A 26,247-nucleotide genomic window follows, 5' to 3' on the forward strand; every position below is an offset into this window, starting at 1 on the left:
TCTCAACAGCTTTGTGCAGAGAGAAAGGAAGTCTCTTTTTCAATACAAGTTTTTGGGGGGTACTAAAAGCATCTCCCTTTTCAGTGTTTAAAGGGTGATTTAAAAAGATTTACGATGGATGAAGTAAGCACTTAAAATTATTCCTTTCTTCCATATTCCCAAGAAAAGCAGCAAGAGAAAGAAGCTTGGTCAAACCATTCAGAAAAGCAGGAATTCCAGTAACTCACAGAGTTCCAGTATAATTTCCAATCTTTTTTTTATCCCCTACTTTCCTGGCACTTTTGTGCTTTTGAGAACCAAAAGGAAAACAAGTGAAATAATTTGCACTTTCTTCAACAGCACCTCTCAAATATATATATATATATATATTTAATATACATTTCCCTCCTGGTTTTACCAGGGAGATTTCCCTCCCTGTCTTTACTCAGAGCTATTGTCAAAAAGCAGATTTTATTGACAGTGGTGAGGAGAGCTGGGGGAACTTGCAGCTCTTCACAGAGAGTTTTCAAAGCTGCAGAGGGGATGGAGGGGAGCTGCTCCTTTGGGGTGTGACAGCTCCAGCTCCCCCAGCTCCTGCTGCTCAGAGATAAGAAATGGGAGCTGGTTCTCAGAAATGGGAGCTGGTTCTCAGAAATGGGAGCTGGTTCTGGGCAGATCCCCAAGTGTCACTCGCAGGAGGTGACCCCTGGCACTCAGCTGGGACAGAGGGGCTGCTCCTGAGGAGAAAAATCCTTTTCCAACCCTGGTGAGGATCATGAAAGGCAGAGCAGAGCTAGATAGAGAGAAGGGACAAGAGGGTGGAGGGGCAGGACAGGGGGGAACGGCTTCAAATGGACAGGGAGGAGGTTTAGAGGGGACATTGGGAAGGAATTCTTCACTTAGAGGATCTTGAGGGGCTGGGATGGAATTCCCAGAGCAGCTGGGGCTGCCCCTGGATCCCTGGCAGAGCCCAAGGCCAGGCTGGACAGGGTTTGGAGCACTGGGAGAGCGGGAGGTGTCCCTGCCGTGGGCAGGTGGGACTGGACGGGATTTAAGGTCCCTTCCAACCCGAACCATTCCATGATTTATCAAATCCTGCCTTTCTCCAAGCACTCTGAGCTCCTTGAACTCCTCAAAACCCAAATTTTCATCCTCTTTCTCGACTTTTTTTTGTTTGTTTGTTCATATTCTGACGAACTCCTCCTTGGCATCCCTCTGTATTTTGGGAAGCGAAGCTCCCTGTGCATGCAGGGCTGTTCCAGAGCAGCGCACGCAGAGCTCCTGCAGCTCTCCCCTGTCTCCTGCTGCAGCCCCCAGGCTGATCCTTGCTCCCTGGGTTATTTTTAATGCATCGCAGCTCTGCAGGGCTGAGTCAGCCCCAGCAGGAGCTGCAGCAGCGCTGACCCTGCAGGGACTGCCCCCAGTCCTGCCCCAGTCCCAGACTGGGAGCTGGGACTGTGCTCCCAGGGCTGTGGGATGGATCCTGCTCCAGCTCTCTCCTCACCTTGGAGAATCCAGGCGCTGCTTTTGACGCAATGCAGTAAAAGCTGCGTTGGCAGAGGGAGGCTCAGGAGAAACTTTGACCCGAGTTGCAGCTGCAAGTGAAGCCAGGAGTGTGTCCAAGGGCTTTTCTGGCTCTTTGGGTCTGGATCTGGATGAGATCTCATCCCAGGGACACCCAGGGAGGCGCTGGATGCTTTCCTGAGATGCACACTCACTCCCCCTCCCCTTCCCTCCCCTTCCCTCAGCGTGTCCAGAACATCCACATCCCAGAAATCTGCCTTCTGGCAACGAAATAATTAACAGATCATCATTTGCTGCCTTCCCAGACTGGTTAAGGATACTTTAATCATTAAAAAAAAAAAAAAAAAAAAAGGAGCAGGAATAAAGCCTGCATGTGAATGGGGAGAGCACAAACCGTGATGACTGGAGAAAATTCTGGTGCCTGACTCAGCTCCCTGGCAAAGGCATCCTGTCTGTGTTTTGTAACACTTCCCAGTTTGTTCCCACCTGGAATTTTGTTCTAGGATGCTGAAAAAATAACTCTGTCATCCCCACAGCCCAGCACAGGAAAAAGATCCTGGTTTAGACCCCTCCAGCTCCTGAAGGTGCTCAGAATATCCCACCTTTGAAAAAGATACAGAAATCTTCGCTGTCAATTCCTTTAATTATTATTTTTTCCCTTCATGGATTCTTTTCTACTGTTTAATGAACTTCTCTGTCTGAAAATAATTATTCCCTTCACTGTTTCTGTGCAGTCTGGAGGAGTAATTGGTGCAGAACAGGCAAATAAAATCCTATTTATGCCTCTCTGCCCGGGAATTGTGCTCTCCTTTGAAACTGTTTGATTGCAGATGTCAGTAGACAAAAACCTCTTGGCAGCATTAAATATTAATCAGTTCTTGCAGTTTTATAAACATTTAGAAATGTGTTAACTGCTTGCTTGTTCCTCCTAGGATTTGCTGGGAACATCTGCAGTGGGAAATTGGCTAAATTCACAAATCCGGTGTGTTAGAGAAAGGGGAAAAAACAGAACTGTGGGCAATAACTAAAAGCTGTGAGATATCTTGGGTGGGAAATGTGGATGTTGTGAAACACGTCCTGCCATGGGTTTTTCTCCCCAAACCATCCAGGGAATGGATGTACCCTGGGTTTGGTCCAGCCCCTCGATCCTGTATTGCCCGAGTGCAATCAGGAACAAACCTGCACAAATCAGAATTTTGGGGTCCCCGGAGCTGGGTCCTACCAGGACTGAAGAGAAAGAAGCTGGAAAGGAATCCCAACATGAAAAACAGGCAGGCTGGGATCCCAGCTGCACAGGTTAAACGTTCCCAGGTCTCCAGCTGACACCAACATTTCACCCACGGCACAAGGTGTCCCTTCCTTGGGATGGCTTTTGCAGTTCTGGACATTTCAGTGGCTTCTAGAGCTTGTTTGGAAGCACACACACATAATTCCACGTCGAATATTGGTCTCTGGTTTAGTCGTGGTGTTCTCTTGGAAATTTTGTTAAAATCCAAGTGGAAAACACCTTCAGTTCTCACCAGCCTTCGGGCACTTTGTGTTTTAACACAATTTGGTGCAGATACCAAAAATAGGGGCGTGCTGAACTCCTTATTGCTAAAGGTAAAGTGATTTTCAGTCACACCCACACATGACTGTGGAGAAGCTGCCATTTAATTTGCTAGGTCTGCTTTAATTAATCATCACTCAGCAGCCAGGCTGTGTATATATATATATATATATATATATATATATATATATATATCTCAATAATCCCATTATTGATAGCAGCAGGAGAAACTTCCATTGCTTGGCTCCACAAAGATTTATTTGAAAGCTTTATCTGCTGTGGGCTCTCCACTATTTCTCCAGTGAAGAACACACTGAACCCTTTCAATTAAAACCCCCTTGATCTTCAATTATAGATGGGGTGAAGAATCCAAGGCACGTGGAAATCCTAGATTTTGATCAGACCCTCAATTAGCCAAAGGATTTCAGGGCCTGAACTCAGGCTTGAAAATTATTTGCATTTCTTTTTGAGTTATGGGAGGTGGGCCAGCAGCTGCAATCTTCATTTTCCTTTTAAAATGGGGAAATAAACACAGAATTAATCCCATAATGACCAATTCATTCCCACATTGGAGTTGGGGCCTTTATCTTCTTCCCTTTCTTTCATTTGCCTCCATTTATTTTTCCACTTGGAGCTTCTTAACAAAGCCTGGGAGAGGCCACCACTTGAGAGGCCTTTCTACTGGAAATTAGAAAGCATTGGGTTTATAAACCCTGGGCTAATTATTGATTTTAGAATTTTGTGTTTAGAGGCAGATGGAGCTTTTTGAGGCCTGGAGAATTAGTAAGGAGGATCCCATACAATTAGAGCAAGAAGGGGTAAATAACCAGGACCAAGCCCATTTTAAAGACCTTGTGGTGGCTTGGTTGAGGTCCCTTAATGGGTTTTTGTTCAATTAAGTGACAGACTGGTGGCACAGAAGGTGCCACAGCCAGCTGTGGTTCCCACAGCCTCTCTCCCCAGGAAAATCAAGGAGTTATTTGGAAATTGGCTCTCTGTGAGTGGATGCTGGGGTGTAAGGAGGAAAACTACACTTAGAGAAGATTTGAACATTTTTAGGCTCAACACAAGCAGGATTGAGGGTGAGAGACCTTTCCCTTCCTGAAAAAAAGGAACTGCAATCCCTCTAAGCACCTCAAGGCCAGGCAGCGGCGTTCAACGGGTTCCTCTGTCCTCTGGAAAATTTGGGATATGGCTCTTATTTTTTTTTTAATCCAGCCTTTGTGTTGTTAGAGGAAATTTGTCCATCATATGCAGAACCTCCTGAGCTGGATGGGACCCCCAAGGACCATCAAATCCAACTCCTAGACAAATGACAACACTAAAGGGGGGAAAAAAAACAAACCAAACCAAACAAAAAAAAAAACCCCTCAAGCAATTTCCAACCCATATAATTCCCATTCAGGAGAGAGCATCCAGCTTAGGGAAGGGTTCAAATCGGAAAAAGAAGTCAAGAACAAGTCATGTCTTCATATTGACCTTTATTGAGCAAGAACTGCTGTGACTGTTTTACATCAAACAACAAAAGGTTGCGTACTGTGCACGTCAACAAGGTTCTCCCAGGAGCAAAAGTCCACCCTAATCGCACCAGTGAGGTAAACATAATTAGTTATAAGTAGCTTTTTTTATTTTTATTTTTTTAAGGCTAGGAGAGTTCTGGTTCTCACGAATACTCTATTACTGTTTTCAGTTTGGTTTTGGCTCAGTTGGTTCTTTGCATAATACATCTGAACTCGTTCCTCAGATATGTCCCTCCAACAGCTCAGGAAATTCAGAAAAGCTTCCTCTGCACATTTCATCTCATGCACTAGTAGTAGCAGTATTTTTTATTTATTTATTTATTTTTTGTAGATCCCCAAGCTCTGTGGAGGGAGTACATCTTGAGCCTGCATGCATTCCCCCCCCCTTCCCTATATTGCACGAAAAAGTAAAATACTGAGTGTCTGGAGCCTCCGTGAGAGAACCCGATCTGCTTTGAAGCCGTCACCCACATGCATTTTGCAGCTGTCTATGGCTTAACCTTTTGCACCGACCCAAGCTCTTGAATTGGTTTGAATTTTTAGCTATGGTTGATTTTATTCGCTCTCCTTAATCTCCTTTACTACAGCATGTGAAGTGACTTTCTCCACTTTTTTGGTGGACACCAACTTCTCCTCAAAGCTTTCTTCGTGCTCCTCCACCTTCTGAGTGACGGTCACCGACTTGGTGATGAACGTGGTGCCACTGTCCCCGCCCTCCCCCGCGATTTTCTCTGCTTTTTTGGTTACTACGATTTTCTCAGCCTTGTCATCCACGGGGCTCACGTCGAGGCCGTTGGTGACCACCCCCTTGTCTTCCTCCTCCTTCTCTTTGGATTCCTCCTCCTTCTTCTCCTCCACCTCCCCGTTGACCGCAATGTCCTCTTTCCTGGACTCCTTCTCCACCTCGGCGCTCACTTTCATTACCTTGGTGACAGTGATGGTCTCCTCCACCACAGCCTTGGTATCCTTGCCTGGGGATGGAGGCTTCTCCGGGGACCGCGGCTTCTCAGGAGTCACGGGCTTCTCCGGGGACCGTGGCTTCTCCGGGGTCACGGGCTTCTCCGGGGACTGTGGCTTCTCCGGGGTCCGTGGCTTCTCCGGGGTCCGTGGCTTCTCCGGGGTCGCCGGCTTCTCGGGGGAGCGCGACTTCTCAGGCGGTGCCAGCTTCTCCAGGACCACGGTTTTCTCCGGGGTCACAGCTTTTTCTGGGGTCACGGCCTTCTCCGGGGTCACTGCCTTCTCCGGGGAGGTCACCTTCGGGGTGACAGGTTTCTCTGGAGATGCTTTCTCCTCCTCCTTGGCCTTCTGCACCTTCTGCTCCTTCGCTGCTTCCGTGGCTTTTTCTTTTGGGGCGGCCTTGGCGGGCTCTGTTACTGGGGATTTTGGGGGAGACTTTACGGGAGGTGTTTTGACCTTCTCTGCCTTTGCTGGTGCCTCTTCAGCTTTGCCCTTGGCCTCAGGCTTTTCCTCCTCTTCCTCAGCTTCCTCCCCTTCTTCCTTTTCCTCGATTTCTTCTTTTTCGGAGCCACCTTCTTCCGCAGCGTCAGATTTTGCAGCTTCTTCTTCCTCCTCCGCTTCCTCTTCCTCCTTTTCTTCCTCCTCAGGTGCAGCTTCTTGTTCTGCAGGAGCCTTCTCAGAAACTTCTTCCTCTGCAGCTTCTTCTGCTTTTTCTTCCTCCTGTTCCTCTTGCTGTGCCTTGGCTGCCATTTCTTCTGCGACGGCTGCCAGGGCATCTTCCATTTCAGACTTTTCATCCTCCACCTTCGTCTCCTCAATGATTTCTTCTACAAACTTGTGCTGGACCTTCAGCTTTGGCGGTTCAATTTTTGTTTTCTGGATTTTGGTGGATGCTATTGTGACAGATGGTTGTCTGTGTGTGAATATGGGACCAGTAATGCTTCCAGAGAAGGCACTGAATCTTGTCTCTTCACCCTCCAGCAGCTTCCTAAGGGAATCAGGAGGGGAGGAAAAAAAAAAAAAAAAAAAGAAAATGAGCATAAAAAAAACCAAAATAAGGGATAGCTATGGGAATAATTGTGGCTCTCCCATCCTTGGAAGCATCCAAGGCCAGGCTGGACAGGGCTTGGAGCAGCCTGGGATAGTGGAAGGTGTCCTTGCTTTGGGATGAGCTTTAAGGTCTCTTCCAACCCAAACCATTCCAGGATTCTGCAATATTTCCCTGCTGTACTATTCCCCTGCCAGCAGGATGGAACCAGTTTGCTGTGGAATGTGCTGGAACTGATCAGGGCCATCCACTGCTCACAGCCCCAGCCCAGCTTGCCTTGAAGCTGTTCTTTTCCAGAACTCACATTCAGCAGTTTTTAGCTTGGTTTTGCTTATGGCAAGTGTGACACCTTCAGTGATCAGTTAAAATTACTCTTCACTGTCAGAAAATTCATGATGGCATAAACCAGCAGGGATTAGGACAAACTAACTAATTTAATAGGATTCATTATTGACTTAGGCAAACAGAATTTGACACAGCCAACAGACCCAAATCAAATATTGTGTCTGAGACAGTCACAGCTGATTAGAGCACGAGTTCTAATTTGATAATTTGGGCATCCACCTTTTTTTTTTTTTTTTTTGTGGGAATATGAGAACTGCAGAGCTTCAGATGGCTTTGGTAGCAGCCAGCTACAGCCCCTGGGGTGTCTGTGTGTCTGAACAACCTCGGGAATTTCAACAGAGCTGGAGATGAGGGTGGTTGGTTTTGTTTTGTGGATTTCTTCCCCCCCCCCCCCCCCCCTTTTACTTTTCTTCTATTTAAGTGTTTTTCATCTAAACCTGTGACCCAGAAAAATCAGGAGCTCTCCAGTGAGAGTTCTGAAGCGATATAGAGGAGACTACAAAAAAAACCTGCCAGGTGATGGCAACAGCAAGCAACGCTCAGCTCCAGATTAGAGCAGATGCCTCTGAAGGAAAGTTGAGCAAGAAAAGCAAAAGTGTTTGTGACAGACGGATCAGCGCTCGCTGCCTCAAACCATGATCAAGCAAATTCACTGTCTCTCCCAGGCGATAAAAGGAACTCTGGTGACAAGCCCTGCGCGCCTGGCATCCGCAAAGCGGGCAGGAATTAAAAATAACCTCGGGTTTCGCTGCGTCTCCTGCTCGTGCAGCCAAGGACAGAATGCGGCACGGGAGCCACCGCACTGAGTCACGCTGTGCTGCGCCCGCGGCTCTGCCGCTGATCAGCTGGTCCCTAATGACCTTCTGGGCTGGCTCATGGCTGCAGTGATTCAGCCAAGCTCTCACTTTACCCGTGCTCACTGCACGCGGGTATTTCTTAGCTGTGGTAAAGCTCCCTGAGCCAGCAGCATCCGCAGTGCTATTAATATTCTAGACGCGTCTGCAAAGATCCCACTGTACCTGTATGCAGCGATTTCGATGTCCAGGGCCATCTTGACGTTGAGGAGGTCCTGGTACTCCCGCAAGTGACGAGCCATTTCCCACTTCGTTCCTCTGAGCTCGTTTTCCAGCTGGTGAATCGTGTCCTGCAAGGGAGACGCAGAAAACCCGTGTGACACGGAGAGACGCTGCAGCGGGGACAGAGCGGGCAGAACTTCTCCGGGGGGACTTTTCGAAACTCTCCCGCCGCTCGGGGAGGCAGGGCCGGCATCAGAGAGGGACCCACCCGCTCCCACCGCCCTCCGCAGCATCTCCCCCCCGCCTTCCGCATCCCCGCACCCCTCGCTGCCGAGCCGGCAGCGGGCACCTCCCGCATCCCCACCGCGCCAGGGACAGCCCCGAGCCGCCTCCCCGGTACCTGATAGGTGGTGAGGTCATTATTGTGGCGCTCCTCGATGTCGCTGAGCTGCCTCTCCAGCGACTCCTTGGTGCCGCGCACCGACTCGAGCTCGATGCTCTTGGACTGGAGCTGCCGGCGGTACTCGGCGATCTCCTCCTTGGCGGAGCGGATCGCCTCCTTGTTCTGCTCGGCCGCCTCGGTGAGCTTGGCGTAGCGGCACTTGAACCACTCCTCGGCCTGGTGCATGTTGTGGTCGGACTGGCACTCGAGCTGGGCGCGGATCTCCTTCAGAGCCGTCGTCAGGTCCGTCTTCAGGTAGTCCTTCCTCTCCACGGTGGCGTGGGACGCCTGCAGCTGCGCCAGCAGCTCGGCCACCTCCTCCTCGTGGTTCCCCCTCAGGAAAGCCACCTCGTCCTGCAGCGACTGCACCTTCTTGTCCAGCTCTGCGCGCATCAGCGAGGCCTCCTCCATCTCCTTGCGCAGGGCTCGGATCGTCGCCTCCGTCTCGTCTCGCAGCCGCGCCTCATCCTCGAAGCGCTCCCGCAGGCGCTGGATGTCCTCCTCGATGTGCTCCGAGTCCAGCTGGATCTGCGCCTTCTCGTGGCTCACCTGCTCCAGCGCCCCGCGCAGCTCCCGCAGCTCCTGCTCGTAGGCGTCGCTCAGCTGAGCCCGCCCGGCGTGTTTCTGCCGCAGCGCCGCCAGCTCCGCCTCGATCTCCTTGTTCTGCTGCTCCAGGTAATGCACCTTCTCGATGTAGCCGGCGAAGCGGTCGTTGAGCCCCTGCAGCTGCTCCTTCTCGTTGGAGCGGCTCAGCTTGAGCTCGGCCGCTCCGTTGAGCAGCGAGGACTGGCTCACATCCAGGCTCTCGGCCGAGCTCAGCACCGTGGAGCCGTAGGTGGCCCGAGGGCCACCCAGGTTGGGGCGCTTGTAGGAGGAGGACACGGTGCTGCCCGAGCCCCGAGACCACGACTGCGAGCGGAAGCCGCTGGATGGGGACGCGCTGGCGCGGCTGTAGGTGGCCCGGGTCTCGGTCACCCTGCGGTACGAGGGGTTGCCCAAGGGCTCCATGGTGTAGCTCATGGTGGGGCGCTGGGGGGCGGCTGTGCGGGGCTGCTCCGGCCGCCGCTGCCCGTTTTATAGCCCAGCCGGGCGGCTGCGGGGCGGCCCCGCACACGTGTGCGGGGGGCGGCTCCCCCCGGCCCGCCCCGCGCCCCGCCCCGCTCCGGCTCCCCCTTCCTTCCCTTGCTGGTCCTCGCCTCGTCCCGGCTGCCTCTGCCCGGCCCCCGGCACCTCCCCGGGGCGCTTTCCCCACTCCCCTTCCCCTTGCGGCCCCCGCTCTCTGCCCCTTCCTCCCCTTCCTCCTCCTCACCGCCCACCCATCCACCCCTCCTTGTCTCCGCTGCCCCCACTCCCTCCTTTCTTCCCCCCTGCTGCCTCTTTCCCGTGTTCCTTCCCTCTTGCCCCGCTTCCTTCTACCCCCTTTCCTAGGACAGCACCCTCTTCCTTTCCTTCCCTCTTTCCTTCCATTCTTGCCTTCCTTCCTTCCATCCTTTCCTCCCTTACTTTGCGTTCTTCCCTTTATTTTCTCCCCTCCCTTTCTTTTGTTTATTTTTTCCTTCTCTTGCTTTCCTCCCTTTCATGTTTTTCTCCTCTTTCTCCCGTTCCTTTTCACTCTTCTTCCTTCTTTCCCTCTCTTTCCTCTCCCGCATATCCCGTTCCCGCAGCGCCCACGGCAGAGCGGAGCGCGGTGCCGGCCCCGGGCCGCTGCCGGGGGCTGCAGAGCCGGGTAGGGCCGGGGGCTGGGGCCGGGGAACCGGGAGCGGCATCCGGGAATTGGGATCAGCGGCTCCATCACCACGGACAGCTCCTGCCGGGCGGGTTGGGAAGGGGTCGGGACCGGCCTGCAGCGGGGGCTCGGGGGGTTTTGGGGGGCACAGGGACCCGCAGATGGGTGGGGAGGGTCCTGCCTCTCCCCGTCGCCCTCTGTCCCTCTGTCGCCAGGCGGGGTCTGGCGTGTGAAGGTCGCAGCGGGCGGGGGATGCGGGCGCTCCCCCGGGCTCTGCGGCACCGAGCGCTCCCCGCGCCGGCTCCGGGGGCTCTGCGGGAGGAGCGGGGAGAAGCCCTGGAGCAGCCGGGCAGTCAGCAAGAGTTTGGGAGAAACCCCCGACATCCCAAATCCTTGCTCTTGGTTCTTTTCTCCGTCTCTTTCTTCCTTCCTCTCTTCCCTTCTCTTATCCTCCCACCCGCCCGCTTTGATCTAAGCTTGGTGCATTGCTCAGAATGAATAATAAATTGTTTGAAACCTGGTTAGAAATTACGTTTATGGGGGGGGGAAATAGCCTTTGTATGTGCTGCATGACAGTGCCTGGCTGCCATCCAGGCTCGGAACTCCTCCTGGAGGGATTACAGCTACGGATGAAACGGATTAGTAAACTGCAAAGAGAAAAAAAAAAAGAAAAAAAAAGGGGGGGGGGGGAAGAAAATAAAACAACCAAACTCCCCCACACAGAAAAAATAAAACCCTAGGAAAATCCCTGCCACAGCAGAGTTAACTGGAAAAGCAGAGTTAACTCCTCACTCAGACGGTGCAGAGAAGGCTCTGTCTGTGTTCACAACCCGAATTTTTAAGCAGACGATCTCGTGAAAATCAAAACCCTCCTCATCACAATCCTCCCGGGCGCCTTGAGCCCTGCCCATCCCTGCTGGGATGCGGGCGGCTGGGGAGAGTTGGGGAATTCTGAGGGCCAGGGTTAAACTTTGGCGAGCACATGGAGCCTCTCTCCTCTCCTCTCCGGCTCGTTGTCGTGGCGCTGTCACAGGACTGCAGCACTGCGGTCAGAGCGGAGCTGGGCTCCAGCCCCGCAGCTGCCGGACTCTGCTTCCAAACCCGGGCAGCCCCGGCCGCTGCCTCGGCCCCGGAGCCTCCAATTATCCCCACAGCACAAGGGGTTCATGCTAATGAAACAGCCGCGGATTCTAAACCCGCTTCATTAATTGTGTTGAAAGTTTCTGCCATAGGCACAAACCCCTTTGGGTTTCGTTGGGAGTCAAAATGAAATCGCTGCCTCCAAGGGCGCTGCATTTTGTTCTTTTTAGGGTGAAAGATTTATTAGGATCTGGTTTATTAATGGCTTTTTCTCCTTGATAATAAAGACCGAGAGGGGGGAGCAGAGCATGGTGTTATCCACAAGGAAAACTCACTGTATGAGGAAACACACAGTTAACAGAGGTGCTTAGGAGCTTTTATTATCCTTTTAATCTCCTGGAAACGAGGACTGGCAGATGGAACTTTGTAATAAAACTCCCTCTCATTAAATACCTCCGTGTTTGAAATCCATTTACCCTGTATGCAAAATAAATTGTTGCTTTATCATCAAGCAGGGCTAGCTTTGATTTATTTATTTAATAGTGATACCAAGCAATGCAAACTTTTATGGAACACAATACATCTCATATATATATATATGTGGATTGCTTTAAAAATCAGGATATTTAGAAAGGAAAGAGTTGGCATTCATGGAGGCGCTTAGTGCAGAAATTCTGAAATAAAATTCATTGTTGTAATTGAAAACAGAGCCTTACAAGGTGAATTTGTGCTCTCTAATCAGATGCAGGGGGACAAGGCTCCTGCTACATCATCCTGAAGGTGGTTTGAAGGTTAAAGTGAGTCAGGGAAATCAGTCTGAGATGTTCCCTCTTTTCTGATGAGTAATTAATCCCTTTTCCCTTTGTGTTCGTCTCCACTCTGGAGATTTTTGAAATGCAGGGCTGATATTCCTGCTTAAGGAGAACTGGTTTTGCCTCAAAGTTGACCACACAAGAGCTTCTACCTCAGAGCAAAGCTGATATCTTGGGATCGAGGCAGGAGGAGGGAGGGAGGGGGCACTCCCATGGAAAGGGAAAGGAGCAGCATTGATTTTAATGTCGATTTTCCACTATTGACAAGCCTGCAATGATGGGAGGGTGAGATTGAGTCCTGCAGCTTCCTTAAAAAATAAGAAAATAAAAAAAAAAAGAAAGAAAATTATAGAAGGTGGAGTAGCACAACAGCCTGGCTGCTCCCAGGGAAAGATCAAAAGACATGCAATAATAATGAATTAATTTGGATGTATTAAAAAAAATATTGAATCAGATGGGTGGAATAAAAGGGGGTTTGGGTGGGGCAGCAGAATGAAGACTCTGGACAGGTAATGCAACACGCTTGGAACTATTGCAGATTATTTATCAGCTTAAAGGGGGTTTATATTGGAAAGTTTTTAATATAACGCCTGGTTTAAGTTTAAGCAATCCAAGCCTAAATAGATCTTAATGATCTAATAATGCAAGGAGGGCAAACAGCGGCATCAGATGGAGTTTTGTTGGAGAGGAAAAGGAGCCAGGAATTGAGGGTTTGGTCCATTTTTGTGACGATGGAACTCGGTGTGGCTGCGCGGGCTGCAGGATTTACACCCCCGGAGCCCCTCATGTCCTGTGGGCACCCCCAAACTCACCATAAATAATGTCCCAGGACATCAGCTGGAGGAAATTGGTCTTGTTCCAGCTGAGCCAGGAGAGCAAGGACAGACATTTGAGCCCAGCCGAGGATGCGTCCTGAGATATTTAAATACCCCCAGCCAGGGAGGAAAAATGGGATTTATGGACCGAAGGCCTGGTCCTGGACTGCTGGATGCTCCTTGAAAAGGGATTTCATCCCTAAGGCAGTGCCCAGCGCAGGGCAGGGCAGCCCAGGGCTGGTGTCCTGCTCCTTGGGAAGTGCATTTTGAACAGGATTTGCTTTTTCAAAGTCTTGAGATTTGAAGGATCAGGTTTGGAGTGAGCTGGTGGATAAAAAAGTTCTTCAGCATCCTCGTGGACTTGAAGCAAAGAAGGAAGGGGATGGAGGGGAGAGAATAAGCTGTGGGCATTTGGGGGCTGGAATGGGATGATCTTTCAGGTTCTTTCCAACCCAAACTGTTCCAGGATTCCGTTTCCCATCTGTCCTGGGGAGGCTGGGCTGAGGTGGGGATGTCACTTTTTGGTATCGCAGACGCAAAAAGGCAATGCCTGGGCTCTGAAAAATGGATGTGTTCATTTTATTTGTGAGGGAAACTGGACTTTCACGGCAGAGCTGTGACACAGCAGCGTTTTCCTAATGCAACCCACTTTTCATCATTCCCTCGGATCCACCTGGGGCACCTCAGGACCTTAAATCCAGCAGTGCCAGGCACTTGGGTTTCTCTCTTCATGCAGAAATGTTCTGGGTTGCATTTGAGGCTAAAATATTCCTGAGAGCCCCAGTCCTGAGGCAGAATTTTCATTCCACTGACCAGTGAAGGAAAAGTTATTGGGAATTCCTGCAATTCATCATTGAGCCCATTGCTGCTTTCACTTTCCTCAATTTATCTGCTGTAAGAGCCGTTCATGGAATGATGGAATGGTTTGGGTTGGAAGAGACATCAAATCCCACAAATCCCACAAATTCCATAAATCCCATAAATCCCACAAATCTCATAAATCCCACAAATCCCATGAATCCCATAAATCCTATCCATCCCATCCCATCCCATCCCATCCCATCCCATCCCATCCCATCCCATTATCCCATCCCATTATCCCATCCCATTATCCCATCCCATCAATCCCATCCCTTTCCACTGGCCCAGGTTGCTCCAAGCCCCATCCAGCCCGGCCTTGTGAAACATTCACCCCAAAATTCCCTTCAGTGTCAGCACCAGGAATAATTTCACAGCTCCAGATTCACTTCAGGCATTTACTCACTTCAAAAAATGAAACTTTCACCCGACTGCCCACACTTTTTTGGGGTGTTTTCCCTGCATTTTTAAAGCCCTGCATTGCTCATTGATTTTTTAACTCCTGGAGTGGGATGTTCTCTTTCCTGGCCACCTCCTGCTGTGTTTCCATGGGCCACATCTTTAATCTGGAGGAATTCACAGAGAGGCAGGATGCGGAATTATTCCATGAAGGGCTTAGCCTGGAGTCTGCTGATTAATAATAGAAATATATTCGAGCAGATTCCTGCAGCTTGGTGTGTTGTTCTTTGGGATAACGGGGACAGGGAGATCTTGTGCCTCCAGCTCCCTGATATTCATGGCTTTGATTTTCCACCAATAAATTCCAGCAATTTTTGGAATATTTGGCCAGCAAAAGCTCTCTTGGTGTGTGTTGAGCTCCTTCCCACTTCTTCTTTTAATTGTCTTTTAACCAATTAATTATAGAACTGTGATGAACTCGTCCTGCAAATCATGGAATCACAGGAAACCCTGGGATGGTTTGGGTGGGAAGAGACATTAAAGATCCTCTAATCCCACCCTGCCATGGCAGGGACACCTCCCCCTGTCCCAGGTTATCCCAACCTGGCCTTGGGCACTTCCAGGGATCCAGGGGCAGCCCCAGCTCCTCTGGGAATTCCATCCCGGCCCCTCCTCACCGACTCAAGGAAGGATTCCTTCCCAATATCCCATCTAAAACTTCCCTCCTTCAGATTAAAGAGCAAATTCAGCACACAAACCACCTGTGACCCTTCTTAGTGATATTTCTGAAGCGACGGCCACATCCTCGGGACAATCATTGGAGAACTTGGCTCTTCCCAGAGAATTCCTTTGTGGATCCCGGTGTCAGAGAAGCCAAACCCTGACAGGGCAGAAATGAGAGTGCCTGGAACAGCTTTTTCCAGGCACGAAGAGTTTGGAGGTGAAGGTTAAGGGTGCAGGGGCAGAACAAGCTCCAATTTATTCAAGGAAAAGAATGAACTCCGAGGAATCCACTGAGCCTCAGAGAAGCCTCCTCTCCCAGGTAAATCAGTGAAAGACTGTTTTAAAAATGACAAACTGACTAAATTGTTTCTGCACGCGATTGGTGTAAAAGAAAAGAAGTTGTGGGGAAGAGGAAAAAGCGTTCTCAAAGTTTTATTCTAATTCTTATTATTTTTCCTTCTAGTCTGTAGTGATAAAAGTTTTCTTTGTGCCCTTTAAAGTTTAAGCCTGTTCTGCCCTTCTCCTAAAAAATCTCACAGCAAAAAACAAATAAATAATTCCAGTGAATGCACCAGCAATTTAACCAGCGCGAAACCTGCAACATTAATTAACCAAAAAATCTCAAATTAACAAACCAAAGCCTCTACACCGAGGCATCCACCGAGCCTCAGTTTCCTTTCTTCTACTGCATTCAGTCACAAAACCCTGCCAAGGGTCAGCTCTGAGCCACAGAAAACTGGGATTTGACTGGAAGAGAAGCAGAGGAAGCTCCGTGGGTTTCCCCTCGCTCTGCCAAGGCTGTGGCTCTCTGCTCGCTTTCCCACGTGTGCTGTTTGATGTCTCCAGCTGGAAATTGTCACCCAGAAAAATACAAATCCAGGTCAGGGTAGCAATATAACAATATTCTGATGAGAAAGTGACCAAAAATAGCTCTACCTTTTTTGTTTTTTTTTTTTTTTTCTTTTCAGCCTTCACTTTCTAAAAATATCACTTTGAGAAGTGACCACAATTGTGATTTTTCTGACCATTTTTCCTGGACTTCTGCATCCCCCATGACAGCGCTGCCATGGGGCAAAGCTATTTTTGGGGTCTTGCTTCCCGGGAAAAAAAAAAAAAAAGGAGATAAATTCCAGCAGGTTGGAAATAAGAGTCAGTCAGCCACAACAGCAGCTAACAGTGACATTTATTGTCACATGCTTGTGTCATGCCAGCAATAATTACGGGAATCATTGGGGGGAAAGTCTGATTTTTCAGTCCATTGGTAGCACCTGGATGGGGAAATCCTGCTGCCTGGGCTGGTGTGTGACAGCTCTGGGATTTGGGATCACTTTGTCCAAATTAACTCCTCTAGAGACCAGCTTGCTCAGAATATTCCCAATATCATGAAAACTCTGGGGGTTGGTGGATTTTAGCACAGCAAAACTGCTGCTGGGGTAAAGGGAGCTCAGAGATTTCGGTTATGTCCAGGCTTGGAGCTTGGGGAGCTCTTGGGCAAATTGAATTTAAAGTCAAAAATTTAAAATAATTTCAGGGAGGTGCCTATAAATGTTTTATTTGGGAATAGACCCTGGAGCTGTAGATTTGGATGGGGTTTGGGATGAAATCTTCCCCTAGGAGGGTGGTGGGATGGAATTCCCAGAGGAGCTGGGGCTGCCCCTGGATCCCTGGAAGTGCCCAAGGCCAGGTTGGGATAACCTGGGACAGGGGGAGGTGTCCCTGCCATGGCAGGGGTGGGATTAGAGGATCTTTAATGTCCCTCCCACCCCAAACATTCCAGCATTCCCTTTCTCCCAGGACGTCTGGAATGCCCAGCCCAGCTCTGAGCAGTTCCTGGTGATGGAGGAGAAATCCCCGTGGGCTCTGTGTGGGCTCAGCCCCTCCAGGTGGATTCGAGTTCTTGTCCCCTGTCCCTGTCCTTGTCTCTGCCCCTGCCCCTGTCCCTGCCCCCATCCCTATGCCTGTCCCCATTCCTGTCCCTCTCCCCCATTCCCATCCCCATTCCCATCCCCATTCCCCATTCCCATTCCTCATTCCCCATTCCCCATTCCCATTCCCATTCCCCATTCCCATTCCCCATTCCCATTCCCATTCCCCATTCCCATTCCTCATTCCTCATTCCCCATTCCCCATTCCCATTCCCATTCCCCATTCCCATTCCCCATTCCTATTCCTCATTCCCCATTCCCCATTCCCATTCCCATTCCCCATTCCCATTCCCCATTCCCCATTCTCCATTCCCCATTCCCCATTCCCCATTCCCCATTCCTCATTCCCCATTCCCATTTCCCATTCCCATCCCCATTCCCATTGCCATTCCCATCCCCATTCCCATCCCCATCCCCATTCCCATTCCCCATTCCCATTCCCCATTCCCCATTCCCCATTCCCCATTCCCCATTCCCCATTCCCATTCCTCATTCCCCATTCTCATTCCCCATTCCCATTCCTCATTCCCCATTCCCATTCCCCATTCCCCATTCCCCATTCCCCATTCCCATTCCTCATTCCCCATTCCCATTCCCATCCCCATTCCCATCCCCATCCCCATCCCTTTCCCCGCTCCAGCAGCTCAGGGACATTTTCCCCTTTCCTTCCTTTTCTTTCCTTGTTTCTAACAGAGGCAGAGGAAACGCACTCAGCTACGGGTGCTGCCAATGGCTGGAATGAAAGCAAACATTTCTCCTGCCAGTCTCATTTGGATCTGGGTTAATTGCTCTCCTGCTGGAGCTTTAATTGATCTGCGAGGAGGAAGCTGCAGCTCGGTGACAGCCCCACACAGCCACAGTGGCTCCTGATTTTTCTTTTTAATTAGTGCTGAAGGAAAAGTCCACCTTGCTGTTGGGCCCTCTGAGGATCAGTTCTTCTGGAGATGCTAAATAAAATAAATATATAAATAAAATTTATTTTCTTGATGCACGTCTTGAGCAGAGCTGGAGAGGTTTTTCCAGGTGAGAAAGTTTCACAAGGAAATTAAGAAAGAAGGGTCCATTCAAGCAGCGCTGCTTGGAGGGTTCACATCATGCTTTATTGTGGAAAAAAAAAAAAAGAGAGAATTTAATAATATTAATTTTCACTTTGGCCCAAGAGCTCAGAGGAGCCTGAGCAAGATTTACACAAAAACCTGAGCTGGTTTTGGCTGGAATTTCACTTTAATTTCTCCAGTCTTGTTCTCTTAACATCTAAAGAATATTCTTAGCAGAAATAACTGTAAACTGATTAGGAAGAAAGCAATAAATACAAATCAAATCGAATCATGTAGAGACTCCCAGCAAGAAAATCAATAATTTCAGTGATGTATTTTTAAACTCATGCTATTAGGAAAAAAAAACCAAACACATGCAGCTTCTTCAAGTCTTGATTAAGCCAGAGCTGGGAGTCTTCCTTTTTGTCTCAGGGTCCTCAACTGAGGTAATAATTGGAATTTTAAAAATAAATTTAAAAGAAACGGTGTGAATTTGCACCAAGGCAAAGCTGGAACACACAGGGCAAACCCAGGACGGCTTGGGAAAGAGATTCCATCCTGAGGGAGAGTTATGATTCCAGGGAGCTGCCTGTGGCAATCCTGAAAATGTTCCGTAATCTGATTTTAAAATGGCAAAACCAAAGGTAATTTTTAGTGCTCGTTCTTTTCTTTTTTTAAATCAATGCCTGTTCTGGGCAGCTGCACATTGGATTAGCTCGGAGACTCCACGTTTGTCATAAAACAGGAGCTTGTTTTCCATTTGGGATGTAGGGAAATGACATCAAAATGTGCTTTCCTGAATTCGCCAGCACCAGATGAAATTCCGCACTCCCTGAAATGAAATTCCTGAGATTCACTGGAGCCCTGGAGCCTTCTCCTGGCTCGGAGTGATGGATCCTCCACCAGCAAGTTCACCACGCAGAATTCCTAAAAATCCCCACGGAAAGGGAGCGTGGGAAGGACGTCATCCCAAAATTCAGAATTCCAGGTGCCAGCTGGGTGCAGCTCCCTGCGTTCCTCCCTTTCCCATTCCAAGCCTCACACCCACCTTGTGTCTCCCGAGCCAGCTCCGTGGCAATTCCTTGCATCCAGGAAAGACTTTGAGAAACGGATTTTAGAATTATCCCAGTGAATTTCAAGGTTGCCATCCCTGGAGATGCTCCTGGCCTTGGCATGGCCATGGAATTCTCTCAGGTGCGAGGTTTGGAATTAAAAACACAAAGAGAACAACACCTGATATAAATAAATATTCATTTTATATATAAATATTTGCTTGAGCTCTGGGCAGTCTCTGCTCCAGGGAGCCGTTCCAAGGCCAGGGAAGGCAGGGAAGGAATTGTTGGCCTCCTGAGGAGAGGGAGAGGAAGGAATCTGCCTTTCCAAACCAGGATGGGATAAGAACATGGCCAGGACACACCACACTTCACTTTTCCCAGCTTCCTTCCTCATTTCACTAATTGAAAAAAAAAAAAAAATGAAATAGAACTTAAAATTAGTGGTGCTTCACTTCTTTCAGGGAGATGCCTACATTTGCTTTATTTGGGAATAGAGGAGGAAATTTGGGAATAGTGGAGGAAACAAAAACGTTTTCCCCCAGGTTAAGGGAGAAGCCAAACAGGAATAAATTAATTCCCTTGGTTCTTTCCCATGTTTTTGGGTGCTGCTGACACTGTGGGGGGACACGGGGCCATTCCTTTCTCTCTCAGTTTTGGGGTCACTCCTCTTGTTACGGGTGGATACGGGAGCATCCCTTTCCCTCCCCTGGGTGGATAAAAGGATCCTTTCCTCCCTCCCTGAATGGATTAAAGGATCCTTTCCCTCCCTCTCCTGGATGGATAAAAGGATCATTTCCTCCCTCCCTGAATGGATAAAAGGATCCCTTTCCTCCCTGTCTGGATGGATAAAAGGATCCTTTCCTCCCTCCCTGAATGGATAAAAGGATCCTTTCCCTCCCTCTCCTGGATGGATAAAAGGATCCTTTTCCTCCCTCTCCTGGATGGATAAAAGGATCATTTCCTCCCTCCCTGAATGGATAAAAGGATCCTTTTTCCTCCCTCTCCTGGATGGATAAAAGGATCCTTTCCCTCCCTCCCTGAATGGATAAAAGGATCCTTTCCCTCCCTCTCCTGGATGGATAAAAGGATCATTTCCTCCCTGTCTGGGTGGATAAAAGGATCCTTTTTCCTCCCTCTCCTGGATGGATAAAAGGATCCTTTTTCCTCCCTGTCTGGATGGATAAAAGGATCCTTTTCCTCCCTCCCTGAATGGATAAAAGGATCCTTTTCCTCCCTGTCTGGATGGATAAAAGGATCCTTTTCCTCCCTCCCTGAATGGATAAAAGGATCCTTTTCCTCCCTGTCTGGATGGATAAAAGGATCCTTTTCCTCCCTCCCTGAATGGATAAAAGGATCCTTTTCCTCCCTGTCTGGATGGATAAAAGGATCCTTTTCCTCCCTCCCTGAATGGATAAAAGGATCCTTTCCTCCCTCTCCTGGATGGATAAAAGGATCCTTTCCTCCCTCTCCTGGATGGATAAAAGGATCCTTTCCCTCCCTCTCCTGGATGGATAAAAGGATCATTTCCTCCCTGTCTGGATGGATAAAAGGATCCTTTCCTCCCTCCCTGAATGGATAAAAGGATCCTTTCCCTCCCTCTCCTCTCATCCTGAAATGCTCTCATGACTCAGCAGCTCCTTCCCAAAATGAATTCAACATTCCCAGCCCTGCCTCCCCCCCAGCCCCCACCGCGCCGCTCTCGAGGCTTTTCTCGTGTTCCACCTTCGGAAATCCGGGCACAGCCCGGGAAATCCTCCATGGAACTCCAGGGAAACGCTGATTTCAGAGGAGAGCGAGAGCTGTGCAGGGGGCGAGGGGGATATCCTGAAAATTCTGCAATTCTAAAATGGGCTTTTCTGCATTTTTATCCTCGGGAAATGTGGAGAAATCCCTGCCGCTGCACATTGCAGAGGCTGGGAACCAGAGAGAGGAGTGGAGGCTGCTCTGGGTGCTGATGAGCGGTGATGAGCTGGAATTATAATTAATGGTAATGATAGCACTTCCATGGAATGCAAAGAGCACGTTCTGAGAGGCGGAGACAAAAATAGATCCTTTTTATTTTTCTCGAGGCGTGAAGTTTAAACTCCAGACACCGCGGGTACTCTGCAGGTATTTTGTTCATTTTAGCAGTAGAAAAACCCTGGTTCTTGAGGAGCTTGTGGGGACAGGGAAAAGCGTGGCCTCGTTTTTTCCACATCCTGACAAAGGAGGGATGCTCCTTCCACGTGGCTGACACGGAGAAAAAAAAAAAAAGCCTTTTTTTTTTTTCTTTTTTATTTCTTTTTTAAATGCAGCACCAGAAATTATTTGAGCCAGAATAATAAAATTACAAATAAAGGGCTGAGGGTGCAAACCCAGGAGCACCCACAGCCCCAGACCCTCCTTTCCTTACACCTGGATCCTTTTTTTCTTGTTGCTGTTGGCTCTTTTGTTTTTTGTTTTTTGTTTTTTTTGTTTTTTTTTTTTTTTGAGGTTTCTGTAAGTTTGGTTTGGTTGGTTGTCTTTTTGTAGCTTTTTTTTTGGTGTTTGTATTTGTTATTTGTGATTTTTGTTGGTTTCTTTGTTTGTTTAAAGCAGAAAAGTAATTTAGGAGTGACTTCAATGCCTTGTGTTAAATATTATGGGTGTTTTTAATAGTAAAAAACAAACCAGATTTTTGAACAGGAAATGCAGAATGTTTCACCCGGAATGATTTGCTGTTATTAAATAATTTTGATCTTTGTGGGAATTCAGAGAGGTTGCTGGGAGTGAGAAAAACTGGGAAATGCGGAGATGATGCCTGAGAAGAAAACATCCCATAAAAACCCTTTGGATTTTTTTTTTTTTAACATATTTTTAAAGAGGAAACACCACATTCAAGTCGAAGTACAGCATTTTAAAAGGAGAGGGTGAAAAACTCGGGACCTGCTGCTCAGTTGCTGGTGGCACGTCCCCAAAATTGCTGCAGGCAGAGCTCATCCATCACCCAGAGCTCCCCCAGCTCCCCCAGTGCCTGCCCAGGGGGAGATTCCCCTGCTGAAGTCTCTGCTGCTCCCCAGCCCTTCAGGAGGATCCCGAATCGGGATCCCAAATTAGGACCCGGATCCCAAATCGGGACTCGGATCCATCAGGATCCCAAATCAGGATCCATCAGGATCCTAAATCAGGATCCCAAATCAGGACCTGGATCCTAAATCAGGACCCATCAGGATCCTGAATCAGGACCTGGATCCCAAACTGGGATCCCAAATCAGGGCCTAGATCCATCAGGATCCCAAATCAGGATCCCAAATCAGGATCCCAAATCAGGACCTAGATCCATCAGGATCCCAAACTGGGATCCCAAATCAGGACCTGGATCCCAAACTGGGATCCCAAATCAGGACCTAGATCCATCAGGATCCCAAATCAGGATCCCAAATCAGGGCCTAGATCCACCAGGATCCCAAATCAGGATCCCAAATCAGGATCCCAAATCAGGATCCCAAATCAGGACCTAGATCCATCAGGATCCCAAACTGGGATCCCAAATCAGGACCTGGATCCCAAATCAGGATCCCAAATCAGGATCCCAGATCCCAAACCAGGATCCCAAATCAGGACCTAGATCCATCAAGATCCCAAACCAGGATCCCAAATCAGGACCTGGATCCCAAATCAGGATCCCAAATCAGGATTCCTCAGGATCCTAAATTAGGATCCTGAATCAGGACCTGGATCCCAAATCAGGATCCCAAACCAGGATCCCAAACTGGGATCCCAAATCAGGACCTGGATCCCAAATCAGGATCCCAAACCAGGACCTGGATCCACCCCTCTCCATCTCCCGCCCTCCCCACCCAGGTGTCCTTGCCAGGAACTCTCTTCATGGAGCAGAGCAGGGCTCGGATCAGCTCTGGCTGTCCAGAGCAGCTCAGCCCCAAATATTCCAAATTTCTGGTGATTTTTGGGGTGTCTCACCCCAGGGAGCTTGGGGCTGTGCCAGCGTCCCCTGTCCCAGGAATGCCACCAGGACATGCAGGACGAGCACAGGGAGCAGCAGAGCTGCACCGAGAGAGGGATTTTCCTTTTTTTGTTTTGTGCTGTTGGTTGTGGAGCAGCCTTTCCACCCCCCTTTAAAGGAGCCAAAAGGCAGCAAATAAACAAACAAATAAATGAATAAATCGATTTCTGCCCCGTCCCTCCTGAAGATGGAACGTTCTCCTGCTGCCCTGCATTAACCCCTGGCCCTGCATTAGGCTCCAGCTCCCAGATGCTTTTAAGGCAGGATTTCAATTATCCAAAGTGGCTCCTGAGATGTTCCAGGAGGGCACATCAGGGGGGGGATGGATCCCTGAGATCCCGGGAGCATCCCAAGGATCCCCTGCCCTGCAGGATGGGTCAGGGCCGCTTCCAGAACTCCCTGCAGGGATGGATTTGGGTGAAATCCGAGGTTGGGAGTGCAGGCTCCTTCCCCTGGGGCTCAGGGATATTTATAGGAAAAGCTTTTTAATAGCCTGAGTTGGGGGAGAAAAAAAAATAAAAATCTGGTTAAACTCCAGCTCATCCCGACGTAATTAAATAACCCAGCTATGAGCAAGAATATTGATCAGGCTTTTCCTCCCCTCCCTTCCAAAGGAAATTTCCTTGGGGAAGATTTTCCTGCTGCTCCCAGCCCTGTGGATGCAGCCAGAGCCATTCCCTGGGTCTGCTTTCATCCTTTGGAAAATGCTCTACTTTGCCTTAAATCTTGTCTTTCCTGCTTTAAACATGTTTTAAAATTAAAAAAAAAAAAAAATCCACAGGGATTTTTTATGGGATGTTTTCTTCTCAGGCATCGTCTCCGCATTTCCCAGTTATTCTCACTCCCAGCAACCTCTCTGAATTCCCACAAAGATCAAAATGAATTAATAAGTGCAAATCATTCCGGGTGAAACATTCCATATTTTCTGCTCAAAATGCGTTTTCATTTTATTGCCATGAAACTGATTAAAAACAAAACATTGAAGGAGCTTTTCTGGTTTAAATTTTCGCAGCTTGGACTCATGCCTGGTAAAAATGTAAAAACAAACAAACAAAAAAAAATATAAATTGGAGGTAAAAGTTTATTTTCAGTTCTCCTGCTGGTTAAATTAACTGTCAGCTTTGCCCATTAGGCTCCACATCCTTCAGTGATCTCAATTTTTATTTGGCACTAAATGTTAATCACCAGAATTGCTGCTCATATTTTAATATTCCTTTTCATTATCCAGGCTCCTGCGCACAGGAATCTGAATTTATCTGAGGGTCTGTAAACACTTTAATACACTTTCTATTATTTATGCCTCATATTTGCAAAGGATGACACGGAAAAAAAAAAAAAAAAAAACCAAAAACCATCCAAAACCTCTTATGTCAAGAAATTCTGTGCTTGGCCCAGGTACTTCTGACATCAATAAGAGCACATAAAGCATGGAAAATTAAATATTTGTAAAATATCCCAGCTGATTTGAGCTCTCGTGGTGGAAACTGCTCTAAATTCACCCCACAGTGAAAAACGGGGGCTGAGCTTCGAAATTTGCATCTATCTGGGGTTTTTTTTTTGGTGTTTTTTTTTTTTCCCATAAAATTAGCAAATGGAGGAAAGTTGTTCATCTCCAGCTTTGTGTTTCAGGCTTCTGAAATAGGAGGGGAATAATAGAAATAAGAGAAATGATAGAAATAATGGAAAATAATAGAAATAATTGAAGTGATAGAAATAATGGAAAATAATAGAAATAAGGGAAGTGTTAGAAATAATGGAAATAATAGAAATAATGGAAATATTAGAAAGGAACTTCTTGTTTTTTCACAATCAATGGATTCCAGCTGCTCTAAAATAAAGCAACTGGAGAGTTTGAGGCAGGCTTTGTGCTCCTTGATTTCCCTTTGTGTGCAGAATTCTCTCTGGTTTCCTGAGGAGGGGAAGGGCTGGGGCAGGGCATCCCTGAGCTCCAGAGAGAGGAAATTCCTGGAAAATCCTGGTGGGAAGGAAGGGCTGAAGTTCAGTCCCAGTCACTGCTCACCCCAGCCCTGCCACAGGGACAGTTCCAAGGGCAAAGCACAGCTCGTTCTGCTGGATTTGGGGAGCTTAGGTTAAAAAAAATATCCTAAAAAAACCTAAAAAATAAAAAACGAGCAAGAAAAACCAAACAAAAACAAACAAAAAAAACAAAAAAGTAAACAAACAACAAAAAAAACAAACAAAAAAAAACCAAACACCAAGCAACCAAAAAACCAAAAAGAAAACCACCAAAACCAACAACAACAACAAAAAAAAAACCCAAAAAACAACCAAAACAAAATGAAACAAACAAACAACAACAAAAAAAAACCAAAATAAACCAATTTTTACTTAAAAGAAGCCAGGAAACCAGGAGCTGCTGGAAATCCAGGAGCTGGCAGAAAAGCAGGAGCTGCTGGTGGAGCTGCAGCCGGGAAATCAGGAAATTCAGCTTCCCCACTTTCCTCTGTTGCTGCCGAGGAAATTGGGATTTGTGGGTTCTGCTTTGGGTTTCAGGGTTCTTGTGGGTCCCTTCCAGCTCAGGATGTTCCCTAATTCTGGGATTCTGGGCTTTTTTTTTTTTTTTTTTCTGGGCTCTCCTGTTCTGAAGGAAAGTGAAACCTGGGATCGCATCAGGGTGGAGGAACGAGGTACCCAAGAAACATCTGGATTCTCCTCTTAGCGTTCAGATTTATTTATTTTATTTTTGTTTATTTGTGTGAATGTCACTTTAGTGGTTTTTTTGTTTGTTTCTTTGTTTGGGGTTTTTTTGGGTTTTTTTTGTTTTTTTTTTTTAATCCCCTCTCTTGCCTGGGCTGGTTTAACACCCAAAATGTTCTGAGGGAGCCGTGAAAGCTTAAAAGAAAAAAGGAGATTAGAGATGGAAAAGAGAACAAAGGAGGCTCAGAGCATCCATGGACTCCTGACCTTGAGAAAAATAAAAAAGCTGCTCCGGGATTAAAATGTAATTTTTGACTCCAAAATATTTGAAAGACGTTGGTCTTTTACAGAATTGATATTCCTTGGGGTTTATTTTTCCAAATCTCTTCACTTCGATCCCATCTCTAACCAAACCTCAACATTTTTTGGCTCTAACCCAGTTCCAGGACAGGAAATTCTGAGCCATCCAACCTTCCCACCTGTATTATTCCTGCCCCTCCTTGTTCCAGGTTATTTAATCCCTCTGCATAGGTGGGAGCTCATTTATTTTATATATTTTATATATTTTATGACATTTATATATTTTATATATTTTATATATTTTAAATATTTTATGTCTTTTATATATTTTATATATTTTATATCTTTTATATATTTTATATATTTTATATCTTTTATATATTTTATATCTTTTCTACATTTTCTACATTTTCTATATTTTCTCTGTGTGGAGTTAAAGAGGAGTGTGCGATTTCACAGGGTGAAGGGTTTGGAATTGGAAATTTTGATCATACAGT

General features: G+C 47.8%; 1 protein-coding gene across 1 annotated transcript; it reads right to left on the reverse strand.

The window, feature by feature from the left end:
* Positions 1–4,518: 4,518 nt before the first annotated feature.
* Positions 4,519–10,177, reverse strand: NEFM (neurofilament medium chain). Its single transcript, XM_062510651.1, has 3 exons — positions 8,339–10,177; positions 7,942–8,066; positions 4,519–6,517 (listed from the first exon to the last, which is right to left on the reverse strand). The coding sequence occupies exons 1-3, from the start codon at positions 9,398–9,400 to the stop codon at positions 5,128–5,130; spliced, it is 2,577 nt and encodes an 858-aa protein (XP_062366635.1). The 5' UTR covers positions 9,401–10,177; the 3' UTR covers positions 4,519–5,127.
* Between the last annotated feature and the right edge of the window lie 16,070 nt (positions 10,178–26,247).

The sequence above is a fragment of the Cinclus cinclus genome, chromosome 29 (assembly GCF_963662255.1).
Source record: "Cinclus cinclus chromosome 29, bCinCin1.1, whole genome shotgun sequence".
NCBI classification, from domain to species: Eukaryota; Metazoa; Chordata; class Aves; order Passeriformes; family Cinclidae; genus Cinclus; species Cinclus cinclus.